This window comes from Notechis scutatus, chromosome 2 (assembly GCF_049901735.1).
Source record: "Notechis scutatus isolate UNSWTSFEM ecotype Mainland chromosome 2, rNotScu1.2, whole genome shotgun sequence".
NCBI classification, from domain to species: Eukaryota; Metazoa; Chordata; class Lepidosauria; order Squamata; family Elapidae; genus Notechis; species Notechis scutatus.
Window position 1 is genome coordinate 246,879,533 of NC_142010.1, and position 15,713 is coordinate 246,895,245.

Consider the following 15,713-nt stretch of genomic DNA (forward strand, 5'->3'; position numbering starts at 1 on the left):
GATGACAGATGGATGGATGATAGGAAAATTCTGAGCCATTTTGCTTAAACTGCTGACTACAAAATATAAAGCAGAGCAATGCCTTGGACTCCTCCTTTGACAGTGTTATTGCTTGAAGTATATCTGACATCTAAAATCAGGTTTTGGCTGTTGCAACAAAGCCTCACATCCAGGTTTGTCGACAGAACAAAGTATATTTGTACTTAACCAATCTATCTAATCCTTAATCATCTTCACTGCTTTACAATCTGCTGCAACTTCTTCCCACTCCCAAGATATTTTTCTTAAAAGTATTAGAAGACTATATAAGTCAACTGTTACACAGCACTCTGCTTCCTCTCCTATAAAGTTAAGTACAAGTACTCCTTGATATAAGACCATAATGGAGCTTACATACAGTTATGTTATGACTCCCCTTCAAATTCAAGCGAGCAAAACAGAAAGCAGCCGTTTCAGAAGTAATTCAAACAGAATAAAGTCTCACAAGATAACGGCTGGCAGAAATCCCAATCCACAGCATAAATCTTTACTCTGTCCGGCAAACCAGTCTTGGCAATAAATCTCAAGCCTCAGAGCTTCTTGCTGTAACGTCTTCACTCAATAAGTCACTTTGCTTCTGGCAAATTCTACCAGCCCAGCTGTGTCCTTTTATACTCATTGAGGCAACATGCTAATTTCCCTAATTATTGGCTCGCCCTCCTCCTTCTTTCTAGCTGGGTTTGCCTCCTTAATCTTCTTCTGTTCCTTACATTTAACCACAAGTTTTCCAAATTCTCATCTCCACTAGAAGACTCTCTGATGCCTTCCCTGTCAGCCATTCCCGGCTGCTGATCAGATAAAGAACCAGAGGAGGTCAAAGATCCTGACAATTCTAATACTTCAGGTCTGTCTTCCTTTGTCACATCCATCTCCTCATCCCGGTTACTATTCCCATCACTTAGCCATGCCGGCTCATATTTTTCTGCCATGTCCTCCTCACTTGAACTCATATCAGCCACAGGAGCTGAATCCAGACCCGGAGCCACAACACAGTTATATGTCATGAAGTTGTAAAACGGCCATCTTGCAAAGCTAACATAATTCACACACCCTTGATGCAGAGGTGGTGTTCAGCAGGTTCTGACCAGATCTGGAGAACCGGTAATGGAAATTTTGAGTAGTTCGGAGAACTGGCAAATACCACCCCTGACTTGCCCTGCACAGGAGAACGGAGCTGGAAAGCAAGTTAGTGAGGTGGAGAGGGAATCGGATTTTGCAGTATCCTTCCCCTGGAGTGGGGTGGGAATAGAGATTTTACAGTATCCTTCCCCTGCCACGCCCATCAAGCCACACCCACAGAACCGGTAGTAAAAAATATTGAATCCCACCACTGCCTTGATGACATCTTATTCTTGCCATATCAGTGTAACAATGATGGATTTGTTTTGCATGCAAGGGCATGATTTAAACCTTTAAACCCAACCTTTAAAATTCCAGTTACCTCAAAATAAATAAACTTACTCCTACTTTTGCAATCACACATATATCAAACTGCAAAAAGGTTGCTTAACAAGGTGAAATGAGGACTACCTTTAATGTTCTTTATGCATTAGGAAACACAATAATACAGAAACTGGAACACAGCAAAATGTGTTGTTCTGTCTCATGTTAAAGGCAGAACAACACATTTTTATTTTGTCTCTTGTTTCAACTTCTAGAATTTGCTCTTTACTAAAAAAAAAAAAAGGGAAGTGAAAGCTTCTTAAGAAACAGGTAAATAATCCCCACTTTTGACATCTATGCATCTCGTTTGGATTTAGCTGGAATTTTAACATTTATTTCTACCAAAAACATGGATTCCAGAGGAAGATGATATAAATTCCAGAGCCCTGTTTTTAGAATGATACTTACATTCAAAATAATTCTTTCATTTTCTTCTCTTAAACGAACTTGGATGTTAAAAATAATGTCTATTTGGGAATTGTATGTTTCAGAGTCATCACTAACATCCTATTCTAGTAGTAGCTGCTGAACAGAATCATTTGAGAAAAACCTGAGGTTTGTTGGTTCGAATACCTGGTTGCCTGGGGGTGGGTGGGAGAATGAATATTGTAGAAAGGAAGGGAAGAGAAAAATAATAGTCCATAGATTTCCTCCAGATCCACTTTTTCACTTTGTCATAGAACTTTGCATATGACACTCAAATTCAATAGTTGCTAGTCTTGATCTGTAGTTTACTGGTCTTAATCTGTAGAGGGACTCTAATATGTTCTGAAAAATATTGTGAAAGGGTTCCCCCCCCCGCCCCAAAAAAGAACTGTTTTACTTCACCTAGCTGTAATAGAATCTTCAACTTACTCATTTCTAGTCTATGCCATATTGATATCCCCTAAATTTACCCACTAGAAGCCAAATATTCTCCTAACCCACCTGAGATTTGAGGGGGGTGGGAAATAATTCTCTTCTCACATCCCTAGTTTAATCTTGTAAAATTTACCCAGCCAACATAATCATCAATCTCTGAGTTAATCATAGGATCAATTAGGACTTTTTAAAAAGTGAACGACCACCCTAAATTGCCTTGCACTGGGGATGCTTTGTCATTTGTTACAAAGCTGCTTAAGTTGAGCATCTCCTTTAAGTGGGAGGCGATAGGAAGGACTGACAGCAAACAGCACTCCTTGCACTGATGATGTTAACTAGTTTGGGTAATGAAAGGTCTGCAAGAAAATAAGCAAGCTCAGAGAGCACCAAGGACCCAAGATCACACCTTCATCCAGGTGAGCAATGAAGCATTCTAGATCATGTCTAACTGCAAAGACTAAGTAAGGGGAAAAAAGACTAAAGCTGGAACAACTAAAGACAACATTAACCATGGACTCGGCATGTGGTAAGAGCCTTGGTGGCACAGTGGTTAGAGTGCAGTATCACAGGCTACTTCTGCTGACTGCCGGCTGCCTGCAATTTGGCAGTTCAAATGTCACCAGGCTCAAGCTTGACTCAGCCTTCCATCCTTCCAAGATTGCTAAACTGAGGACCCAGATTGTTGGGGGCAATAGGCTGACTCTGTAAACCACTTAGAGAGGGCTGTAAAGCACTGTAAAGTGGGATAAAAGTCTAAGTGCTATTGCTATCACATGTGAATGGGACATGTGAAAAATATTTTATGCCACATGTTCAAACTTCGGCTAGTAGATGGGAGAATAAGCCCATCAGCTCTCACCCCTTCATTGGTGAAGTCTTACTTGCAACCAAACAACTGGGTAGTGCTGGCTTAACTGGTGCCAATCAAAATGATACATAGGAATTGAAATGATATACATCAAAGATCTTGGTCAGCTTCATGGTTGCAAAATGCAGAGGAAGACCCTGTTGCAAGAAAATCCAGAAATTAAGTCAGCATTCCATTGAGGAATGCAGCTAGGAGCGGTGTTTTGTGTTATTCATCTACACAGCAATCCTCACAGCGATCCTTTATATCTTTTAAATGTTAATTTCTTTCAGGTAGGTTGTTATATTGTTCTTTTGTAAAATGGCATATAAATAGGGTGCACCATTGGAAGAGCTGAACAACCAGCTTAGGGACGGATCTACACAGAGAAAATCTATTCATATGATTGGTAGGAACTGACAACTTGATGGAAGTAAGACTGTATTACTATTCTTCTCATCCTTCCTATTATATTTCTCTTCCAACTTATAACTATAACCATGTTGCTTGTATCCTTACGATTTATATTGTTTTATTTGTTCCCTAGTATGATTTGATTGTTTATTAGTAACCTATGACTATCACTAAGTGTTGTATCTTATGATTCTTGATGAATGCATTTTATTTTTTCTTTATGTACACTGAGAGCTTATGCACCAAAGACAAATTCCTTGTGTGTCCAATCACACTTGGCCAATAAAGAATTCTATTCTAAAGAACCTAACGTTTCTATCAGTTACAATTGGCTATCTTAGAAGATGGTCAAAATTGTTGTTTTCAAGAAGCAACTGGACTTCCTTGATTTTTCTTGAAAATGTTTCACTCCTCATCCAAGAAATTCAATTTAGAACTTCTTCAGAACTGAAGTTTCTTGGAAGAGAAGTGAAACATCTTCAATAAAAATAAAAAGTGGTTACAATTTTAAAAAAAAAGCATTTTTGAGACAATCATGACCTCAATGATTGAGAATCTCTGTTAGGAATAACATGGTTACCTAACTTAGTTTGGGTAAAATAATATATATAGACTATGATTGTGTGTATCACTTTAAATGAAGACCATGTATTTTGGGTGCGGTTGTAAAATCACCATAAGAGGGAGCAAGAGAGCTCACTGTTTGCTGGCTTTTACTGGATTGCTGACAATGATGGATTGATGGTGATAACTGCGTGTTTTCCCTGCTATTGCTGAGAGAAGAAAAGAGGTTTGATTTTCTTCATATCTCTACTGCAAAAAGAGATATATTACTGGACTGATTATTTGTGAGTTTACTGACCTCTTTTTCGACACTGGACTTTGCTAATGGATAATCCCCGGATGGACTGAACTAAGTGTATGATATATGGACTGTTTGACTATGCTATAACTCTTACTGGAATAAAAACTATTTAACTGGCACAGTGTATGATTTACTGAGTGTAAGCTACAACGTTTATCTCACATATCTGCCTGACTGACTGACTACCGTTGCACGTTCTGCTAGGGTGTATATCCCTAACAATCTCCATAGATATTCTACAACATGGTAGTCTGAAGGTTTCCTAGAAATGATGAGTCTTAGTGGGGCTTGTCAATAGTCTCCACTTGCAATTGCCTCCATCAGCATTAGTAGTTGCTTGGAAACATAGGAAAGAGCAATTCTAGAAAGGGAAATCTTTAGATTGCAGAAGTAGTCAATCTACCAGTTCTTTTAACTTTGTAGACCTCTGTTCTACGAAGCATGTACATACAGAGACAGATGTCTCTTGACTCCCATTAGATGCTGCTGCTGTCAGCATTCTGAGTAACATGTCTGCCAAAAGCAGAACTCCGAGACATGTAGATTCCTCAAAGAACATGTTTATTGGATATATCATATCAGCACAGCCAGTGAAAACTGACTCTAACAGTTCATGAGGTTTTTCCCTAATTAAAAGAGCAAATGTTCTCCCTCCCAGATGTCACCACTCCTCTCCTCCTTCAACTGCCACCTGTTAAGATGACCTTGGTTCCCACAAGAAAATGTTTGTTTTGACTGTTAGCCAGTCTATCTACTTTCCCCTCTCAGGATTCATGGCAACTGTGAGGCAGCAAAAGATGGCTTCAGCCAGGTTCGCTTCAGAGTTGACAGCTGCATCATAAGGAGACCCAGAATCCTATCTCCACTGTCAGATCCAGTAAGATAAGGAGAAATAATTGGGAAACAAATGATCCCACAATCATGTGGATTTGTAACATGAAGGGCTTTATGGGTGATAACCAGCACATAGAATTGCTCTTGATTGTTATTGATTATGAAACGACATTAGCCACATAAAGTCCTTTTTGGAGGGGAGGGCTGCCTTAATTTACGCTTCACTTTCCCCAAGAAGAAAGGTAAATGATAGTTTATTTCAACTTATTTCTGTCCACTCTGCAACTGTGATTCTGAGCAGGTAACAATAATAAAAAAAAATATAGAAGTCTGACATAATTAAAAACAATTGCAGTATCATCAAGACAGCATGCATCAAAGACACAAATAAATCTCCATTTTACACAAAAAATATATTACAAGCAATTAACCACCAAGTGAGGTCTTTGACATCTTATAGAAGGCTGACAAGTTTTGGGGAGAAAATGTTCTTCCACGGGGCAGGCACTAACACAGAATATGCATGTCCCCTGCAAGATGGCATTCCTTCATAGAAGGGATCTGGAGCTGGCTCTGATGGGACTAGCAGAAATTCTCCCTGGTCCCGTACCATGTAAGATTTTAGATGTGGCCATCAGCATCTTGCCTTGTAACCAGAAGCTTACCTGGACACTAGAATTGAGCAGTGATGTTACATGTTTTCCTCCGTAACACTCCAGGGGCAAATGATCAGCCACCTAATCTCCACTCATGGGAGGGCAGAGAGGATTCTGGGGATTCCACTCCACCTCTCATCCAGGAGGGACCTAGGCATTCAATCCACCTCAGTTGTCTGCAATCCTGACACAGCATCCCGATTTGTGTCCTCCCACTGCAATTGCCTTCTGCCAGCAAAGATACATCAGGCAATAAGAACCCTTCAGAAACTGGCAGATAACCCCAATGAGCCTTAGGTAGGAAGGCCATTGTCAGGTATGGTTGACCTCATGGCAGCCGTAGGACTCAGTTGTTCTGTTGCATTGCCAGCCTAGTTCCACTCCCCGGTCTTCCTTGCCCCCTGCCCTCCAGGACAGGGGTCCCCAAACTTGATAATTTTAAGACTTGTGGACTTCAACTCCCAGAATTCTGGCTGGAGAATTCTGGGAGTTGAAGTCCACAAAACTTAAAGTTGCCAAGTTTGGAGACCTCTGCTTTGCAGGACCCAGATGTATCTCTGGGCAGCCACTAATTGCTGATACTGTTACCCCTAGATATTCACACTTTCATTTTTTTCAAAGTTTTATTAAGGTTTATGATAGCATAAAATACAATAAAAATAAAGATTTCTTTAAAAGGGGGGGGGGCAGTGCAGGATTTTTAAAAAAACCCAAAGAAAAAAGAAGTTGACTTCCAACTCTTTCCAACACAATAAAAAATGAATACAATTACAACCTCCAATTTTTACATATACTTCTTGTAAGTCAGTTCTGTAATTACACAATTATTAAATTAGCTGTGTGTTTCCCCAAAATGGGGACATAAAGAAAAATGTAATTGATGGCTTGGTATCCCCAGCAAAACATTAAAATAACATCAAAATAACAACACACAGTGACTCCATTACACAATTGCTGCAGTTTTACACTTGGTCCCAACATCTGATGGAAGTAGCCTTTGGGGCGATCACATGTTTTTGTCATTTGCGCTTCCATGGACTCCAAAGGAACACATTTTTAAAGAAAATTAAGAAACACATTTTTTTTTGCCACTTCCATTCAGTTGCAAAGAAACTGAATAGTTATTTAATAATTTAACACTGCAGACAGAAATCAAGTCACTTGAAGCCAAGTGATTTTAAAATATTTTTTCTTATTCATCTGGAAATGATGCAATCCTGTACATCTTGTTTAACATTCATGAGAGGTTATTTTATGCAGTCCCTTTATTACTGTGTGTCATGTCCACATTTGGTCTAGAATGACCTGAATCTTCAGTCAGTACAAGAGACTGTTCCATCTCTTCCTCTTTTTCCCAACTTCACTCGTTGATGTTCAGAATGCCCAAGAAACATGTAACCTTGTTTATTTAGAAGCTGCTCACAGTGAACTGAAATGAATATACTGGTAAATAACTGATATGAATATTAATCTAATAATCTGTATTTCTTCTGCAAGTTATGCTGCGCTGAGGTCTGTAATCTAACCAAGGTACAGAACAATCAGAATCGGTTTCCCGGATCATAGAGGGAGCCACTTCTGTTTGGTAGATGTAATTCAAATTGTCTTTTGAAAGGAGAGGTGCTTCTGGTGTGCAGGGATTGGGGCTGCTTGTAAAACCAAAGTCTTGGAGAGGTTTGTAGGATGTTACACCTGAGTTGAATTTCTGGTTTGTTCTCTCTTTTATCTGCACTTCTGGATAATAGGTGAATTGAGAATACGTCTTATTTTCCAATAGTATTCCCAAAGTAGATTGTTTGGGACTGAATTCCTGAGGCTTCTCCAGCATGACTAATTGGTTAGGGATCATATCATTTACTTCTGTTATTCCAAGACTCATCTGTGTGTGAAAAACAACTGAATTAAAAACTGAATTAAAAATGCACATAAAGAGCAGATAGAACAGAGTGAAAAACAGATATTCCAATATCAGAATACACTTTCAGCTTCCATTCAAGGACAGGGGTCTGGTCCATTCATAGAGTAATAATAGAATCTTATTTAAAAGGAGATTGAATCTTTTATATATATATACACTGCTCAAAAAAATAAAGGGAACACAAAAATAAGACATCCTAGATCTGAATGAATGAAATATTCTTATTGAATACTTTGTTCATTACATAGTTGAATGTGCTGACAACAAAATCACACAAAAATTATCAATGGAAATCAAATTTAGCAACCCATGGAGGTCTGGATTTGGAGTTACACTCAAAATTAAAGTGGAAAAAAACACTACAGGCTGATCCAACTTTGATGTAATGTCCTTAAAACAAGTCAAAATGAGGCTCAGTAGTGTGTGGCCTCCATGTGCCTGTATGACCTCCCTACAATGCCTGGGCATGAGGTGGCGGATGGTCTCCTGAGGGATCTCCTCCCACACCTGGACTAAAGCATCCTCCAACTCCTGGACAGTCTGTGGTACAACGTGGCGTTGGTGGATGGAGCGAGACATGTCCCAGATGTGCTCAATTGGATTCAGGTCTGGGGAATGGGCGGGCCAGTCCATAGCATCAATGCCTTCATCTTGCAGGAACTGCTGACACACTCCAGCCACATGAGGTCCAGTATTGTCTTGCATTAGGAGGAACCCAGGGCCAACTGCACCAGCATATGGTCTCACAAGGGGTCTGAGGATCTCATCTCGGTACCTAATGGCAGTCAGGCTACTTCTGGCGAGCACATAAAGGGCTGTGTGGTCCCCTAAAGAAATCCCACCCCACCCCATTACTGACCCACTGCCAAACTGGTCATGCTGGAGAATGTTGCAGGCAGCAGAACATTCTCCACGGCGTCTCCAGACCCTGTCACATCTGTCACATGTGCTCAGTGTGAACCTGCTTTCATCTGTGAAGAGCACAGGGTGCCAGTGGTGAATTTGCCTATCTTGGTGTTCTCTGGCAAATGCCAAACGTCCTGCACGGTGTTGGGCTGTAAGCACAACCCCCACCTGTGGACGTCGGGCCCTCGTACCACCCTCATGGTGTCTGTTTCTGACAGTTTGAGCAGCCACATGCACATCTGTAGCCTGCTGGAGGTCATTTCGCAGGGCTCTGGCAGTGCTCCTCCTGTCCCTCCTTGCACAAAGGCGGAGGTAGCGGTCCTGATGCTGGGTTGTTGCCCTCCTATGGCCTCCTCCACGTCTCCTGATGTATTGGCCTGTCTCCTGGTAGCGCCTCCATGCTCTGGACACGACGCTGACAGACACAGCAAACCTTCTTGCCAAAACTCGCATTGATGTGCCATCCTGGATGAGCTGTACTACCTGAGCCACTTGTGTGGTTGTAGACTCCGTCTCATGCTACCACTAGAGTGACAGCACTGCCAGCATTCAAGTGACCAAACCATCAGCCAGAAAGCATAGGAACTGAGAAGTGGTCTGTGGTCACCACCTGCAGAACCACTCCTTTGTTGGGGATGTCTTGCTAACTGCCTCTGCTTTCCACCTGTTGTCTATTCCATTTGCACAACAGCATGTGAAATTGATTGTCAGTCAGTGTTGCTACCTAAGTGGACAGTTTGATTTCACAGAAGTGTGATTGACTTGGAGTTACATTGTGTTGTTTAAGTGTTCCCTTTATTTTTTTGAGCAGTGTATATCGAGATTGGAGTCATGAGGGAAGAGGAGATATTAGCTCATTGGTCAAATGGAAAGGTAGAAGAAACCCACAGGCCTTTTTTCTAACTCAGATTGGTTAATTCTTTCCTGACACTTATTATCCCAATACATAACCATCACCATCATTTTTGTAGCTAACCACTACAAATTTACGGTATGAGTCCTACATATTTATAGAGAATACTGCGTTGGAAAATGTTATCACCAATTCCAAATCATTTTTCCTGACATGGCTATTGAGGTAATTATCAGAATTACTTTTAAATCTGTGTATATTAATTAGCCATTCATTTATCATACTGGGTGGTTTTGTTTTTGTTTTTTTGTTTTGCCAACACCACCTTTTTATCGCACTCAGAAATGAAAAACTGAATCCCCTAACAAAATATAAATAAAAACTCTGAATATATAGTAGATACTCCTCAATGTGGGCCTTACCTTTTTTCTAATTCTTTTTATCTGTTTTCATACGCTATCTCCAAAATATTTAGGGGCAGTACAGAGATTTGTTTTTGCAAAAGCTATACAAAATAAGCTGCTTTTTATCCTAATGTTCCAAGGTGTCTACTACTTTCATCAAAATGAGGAACGTAGCATTGCACCATTAGGGTACAAACTCTGCCCTTTACGCATTTCTATGCAACATCACAACTATGCAACAACTATGCAACATCACAACTAAGAAGAGGTGGACTTCATTGTCATGCCCCCATCCGAGTCTGTATCTGCGGGGAATGAGGAGCTGCGACAAGAACTGACAGAGATTGAGAGGCCGGCTCCATTGGCCTTGGAGGAAACTGGGGAAGGGCAGAATCCGTCCAGGGAAGGCTTTTCTGAATTAGTAAGGCCTGCAGACAAGGGAGAGCTCAGGAGAAGAGCAAGGACTACCCACTCCTGATCCGAGAGCAAGGAGGGAAGAGAGATGGCGAGATCAACACAGATTGAACTGGTTACGAGGGAGGAGAGTACCATGGCACACCTGGAGACTGAGATGAAAGGAGATGCCATGGGAGAGGCATTTGTCAGGAACAAGCATTGAATCTGTGGAGCCTCATAAGCACTTGCCAAAGCCTGGAGATTGCTGTACTCTGTCTTATGGGCTTTGCCAGTTTGCCTGCTTCGCTGAACTTCTTGCTCTGGTTACTCTTTAGTTAACCTGACTTATTGCACTACTGGCCCTGGGTTTCTGTTTGATTAACGTGGTTTACTGGACTACTTGCAGCCAGAGGCTTCTGAAGATGCATGTGAGAACTTTGCTCCAGGACTTGTAGTGAATGTGGGAATGTTTGGGGGCACAGTTGGAGCAATAAAGGGGAGTCAGACCTGTTCTATGATTATGTTGCTTTTGTGCCACACCCCAGGTCATCACATTTGTATTGCAACAGTGTGATGCTGGTTTTGCCACCTCCCCCCCTTGGCTGTCAGATGTAGTATAACATCCATGAATCTCAACCCCCACATCCTGGATAGGAACTACAGAAGTTGCATTATCAGCACATCTGGAGGGCACCAGATTGAGAAAGGGGGATTAAATGCAATTTCTTAATGATATAACCTTACCTTCAAAAATGGAGTTATTTTAGGTTGGGGTATTACAGGATTCAAACAATTCCTTACGCTGGGGAAAAAAAGAGAGATGGGGATATTACCTTTTTATACATATATAGAGAGGGGGGAAACCATTTTTATAAACAAAACTCAGTTTAAATATAGGTACTTAAGACTCAGTTCCCGCATTTAAAAAAATGTCTGAACACTTAACACTGTCTGCACAGAGCCTTGCCTAATTTGACAAAGGATGCTTGCCAGAATAGAGCTGGAAGACCTTGGAGGTCTTCTAATCCATTCCACTTCTCAAGCAGAAGACCCTATACCATTTCAGGCAGGTGGCTGTTCAGCCTCTTAAAAATTTCCAGTGATGGAGCACCCACAACTTCTGAAGGCAAAGCTCTTCCACTGGTCAATTGTTTTCATTGTTAGGAAGTCTCTCCTTAATTCCAGGTTGCTTCTCTCCTTGATGAGTTTCCATCCATATTTTTTTTTTGTCTTGCCTTCTGGTGCTTTGGAAAATAAGTTGACCCCTTTCTTTCTTTCTTTCTTTCTTTCTTTCTTTCTTTCTTTCTTTCTTTCTTTCTTTCTTTCTTTTCTTTTCTTTCTTTCTTTCTTTCTTTCTTTCTTTCTTTCTTTCTTTCTTTCTTTCTTTCTTCTTTCTTTCTTTCGTCAAGAGATTATAAGATAACAGGTATAAGTATAAACATAGTTATGAATACATGAAATGGATACATATAAGAAAAATATAAAAGAAATAATAGGACTGGGATGGTAGGCACGTTGGTACGCTTATGCATGCCCCCTACAGACCTCTTAGGAAAGGGGTGAGGTCAATAGAAGTAAGGTTAAAGTTTTTGGGGTTTGGGGCACCCTCTCAAATCCTGGAATACTGCTATCATGTCACCCCTAGTGCTTCTTTTCTCTAGACTAGACATACCCAGTTCCTGCAACCATTCTTCATGTTTTAATCTCCAGGCCTTTAATTATCTTAGTTGCTCTTCTCTGCACTTTTTATAAGTCTCATTGTTTTTTGTAATGTGGTGACAAAAACTGGAGGCAGTATTCCAGGTCTTACTAAGGATTTATAAGGTGGTACTAATACTTCAAATGATTTTGATTCTATGCCTATGTTTAAACAACCAAGGATTACATTAGCTTTTTTGGCGGCTTGCTGCACACTGCTGGCTCATATTTAAGTGATTGTCCAAGGTCTATGTCATAGTTCCTGTTTTTGAACCACATTTAGCTTAATCTGTACTTGTATCTTTAGTTTTATCTGCCTTAGTGTAAAACTTGCTTTTTTCCACATTAAATTTCATCTTGTTGGATAAAGCCCATCGTTCAAGTCTGTCAAAATGTTTTTGGATCCTGAGCTTGTCTTCTGGGACATTGGCTATTCCTGCCAGCTTAGTGTCATCTGCAAATTTGATGATTTCCCCTTCTATCCCCTTATCTAAGTCATTTATTAAAATATTGAAGAGCAGTGGGTCTAAGACAGAACCTTGTGATACCTCACTGCCTACTTCCCTCCATATAGATATAGTACCATTAAGAACTACTTGTTGAATATGGTTTGTTAAGCCAGTTACAAAGCCATTTGGTGGTTATGGTGTCCATCTGACATTTTTCTAGCTTATCAAGAAGTAGTTTGTAGTCTACTTTGTCAAAAGCCTTACTGAAATCTAAATATACTATGTCCACAGCATTTTGCTGTGGTTTACTAATTTAGTCACTTTGTCAAATAATGAAATAAGATTCGTTTGGCATGATCTGTTTTTACAAACCTATGCTGCCTTCTAGTTATAACTTTGTTTCTCGATGTTCACAAATCTATTTTTTTGATAATCTTTTCCAGTATCTTCCCAGGTATTGATGTTAGGCTGATTTAGTTTGTAGTTTCCTGAATCTGGTTTTTCTCTCTCCTTTTTTGAAGATGAGAACCACATCAAGCTCTTTTCCAATCCTCAGGTAGTTCCCCGGTACTCCAGGATTTTTGAAAGAAATGGTACAATGGTTCTGAGATAACATTTGCTAGCTCCTTTAGAACTCTAAAAGGTAATCCATCAGGTCCCAGTGATTTATATTCAAGATCAGATAGATGTTCTCTTACCATTTTCTTGTGTCAGCCTTGAAGCTGACATCTTGCTTATTTTAATTTTTATTTCTAATCTGTCTTTTATGGTTAGATTTTAGAAAGGCTGGGCTATAAATTTCTTTTTGCATGAAGACTGATGCAAAAAATGAGTTAAGCAGCTCTGCTTTCTCTCTACTGCTTGTTATGTTTATGTCTGCTGCGTCTTAATCTATTACTGTAATACTTTGGTTGCTGTGCACTTACCGATTACTTTTACTGGAACACACACACATCAGTATTAATGGGATAATCACTAGTAGGTAAAGTAGATTGAAAAACCATTTTTCTGTTGGAAAGAAAATCAAGTACACGTCTATTTAAATGTTTAATTACAATTCTTCAACACAATAAGACAGATTTCTTAGGCTAAACTTAAAGAAAAAAAGATTTTTCAATTCATTTTCAGGAAAAGAGAAACATAACATTAATAACCACCTATTTCTTGATGATGATTTCACTGATACAAATTTGAAAATGCCAGCAAGAGCTAATTTTAAAAATGTGATTGCCAATGACCCAGTTTATGTCTGTCTGTGTCTCCAGATAGCATGCTTGTTTTCATAGCTTGGCAAATCTTAACTCTCTAATCTCTGGCCAAAGTCAAGGCAAAAATACACTGAGTTTTGATTCACTCTCACTCAGCTTCATGAAGGCTGCACGATCAACATAACAGCCCCATAGTTGCTGCTACTTATTTTTCAGTAGTCTCTAGGTTGAAGCAATGGCAAGGAATATGATGGTACATGACATCCAATAAGCTGCTGGCACACATTCCTGAGACAGTTGAATTTGTCAGTGATTATAGGTAGTCCTTGACTTATGACCATGAAACAGTTGTTAACAGCTTGACCAATTTTACAACCTTTCTTGTCACGGTTGTTAAGTGAATCACTGCAGTTGTTAGATGTCAACTCATAAAATATTTCTCTGGTCTTTTAGAGTTGCCAACAGAAAGGGAGAGGGGAGTAGTGCAACAGCTGCAAAAATGAAACTGCATTCCATGGATGTTTCATAGATTGTTTCTAGGAGATTGAAGTTTCTGCCAGGCAAAATTCTAACTGGAGAGTATGATTGATGACTCTTGGCTATGGATGTGTCTCATTGGAGAATATGAATTACGATACACCCAGGGGGTGGGGGAAAACCAGGGTCAAGGGTGACAACGAATGATGTGTCTCAGAGTCGGCTACACCCAGGCAGCACCGGCATGTCTGCTCCTAATAAATCTTCTTTGAGCTTTGAAAAATCAAGCTAGAGACTCATGATTTAAATGGGAGTCACTACCAGAGCCCTGACATTGTTAGTAACACAGTTATAAATCTGGCTTCCCCATTGACTTTGCTGATCAGAAAGGCGATCACATGACCCCAGGACACTGCATCCGTCATAAATACGAACCAGATGCCAAGCATCCAAGTTTTGATCATATGACCATGGAGATGCCGCAACGTTTATGTGAAAAACAGTCGTAAGTCACTTTTTTCAGTGCCACTGTTAACTTCAAACAATCACTAAATGAACTATCGTAAATTGAGGACCACTTGCACTGAAACCTTGGGTTACATCACAGTTAGATGTATCTCAGATGTAACTGGTATGGCCATCATCCTTGGAGAGTCAGAACACTTTTGAGTGGTGAATAATGAAAATATATTTCATTTATATTGAATTGCTTCAGCAAATGTAAGGGGCAAGGTAACTCCTGTATTAAAATTGTATTAAAAAATATCAGTTGAAAACATCTTGAAATAATAGCAAACTGTTCACAACTTTAAAAAAAACACCCTTAAATAATAATGCAAGGTTATCCATACATTTCAGAATGCAGAATTCAAGGCTTCAAACTTTTAATCTCAATTTAGGGCCTATCTCAGAAACTGCTTTATTGGTGCAAACCTTCTGGACATTAAGTCTGATGGAATGACTTCTTAAAAATTCATGTCTGCTCAGGCTCCCACTTATTCCATAAAACTTCCACAAACAATGCACTAATATTCACGATGTTGTCAGAAAAGGAATTAGCCGCTACCTTTGCCACCAGGGCTTTCAGCCAGGGTTAATATGACTTAATTTAATTAGTTAATTTTTAGACTATTAGCTGTAGACGATCTCCTACATGCTGTAGGTGGAAGGGGCACGATGGCTCAATGGTTAAAGACAATGAACTTGTCAGCTATAAAGCTGACAGCCCAGGTTTGAGACCCATCTGCTATGCGATGGAGTGAGCTCCTGTCCTTGCCCCATCACATGCCCACCTAGCAAGTTAAAAGAATGCAAATGCGAGTAGATAAATAGGTACCACTTTGTGGAAAAGTAACAGCATTCCATGCTCCTCGGCATACAGTTATGCTGGCCACATGACCATGGAAATGCCTTTGGACACTGATGGTTCTCTTGGCTAAGAAATG

At 40.0% G+C, this 15,713-nt stretch overlaps 1 protein-coding gene across 1 annotated transcript in view; it reads right to left on the reverse strand.

The window, feature by feature from the left end:
• Positions 1-5,011: 5,011 nt before the first annotated feature.
• The window catches only part of OSMR (oncostatin M receptor), a 40,679-nt gene continuing 29,977 nt past the window's right edge, over positions 5,012-15,713 (reverse strand). Inside the window, exons 15-17 of the mRNA XM_026666425.2 lie at positions 13,510-13,591; positions 11,181-11,238; positions 5,012-7,838 (exon numbers count right to left, since the gene is read on the reverse strand). Of these exons, the coding sequence (XP_026522210.2) occupies positions 7,431-7,838; positions 11,181-11,238; positions 13,510-13,591 (548 nt within the window). The 3' untranslated portion in view covers positions 5,012-7,430. The remainder of the gene's footprint in view (positions 7,839-11,180; positions 11,239-13,509; positions 13,592-15,713) is intronic.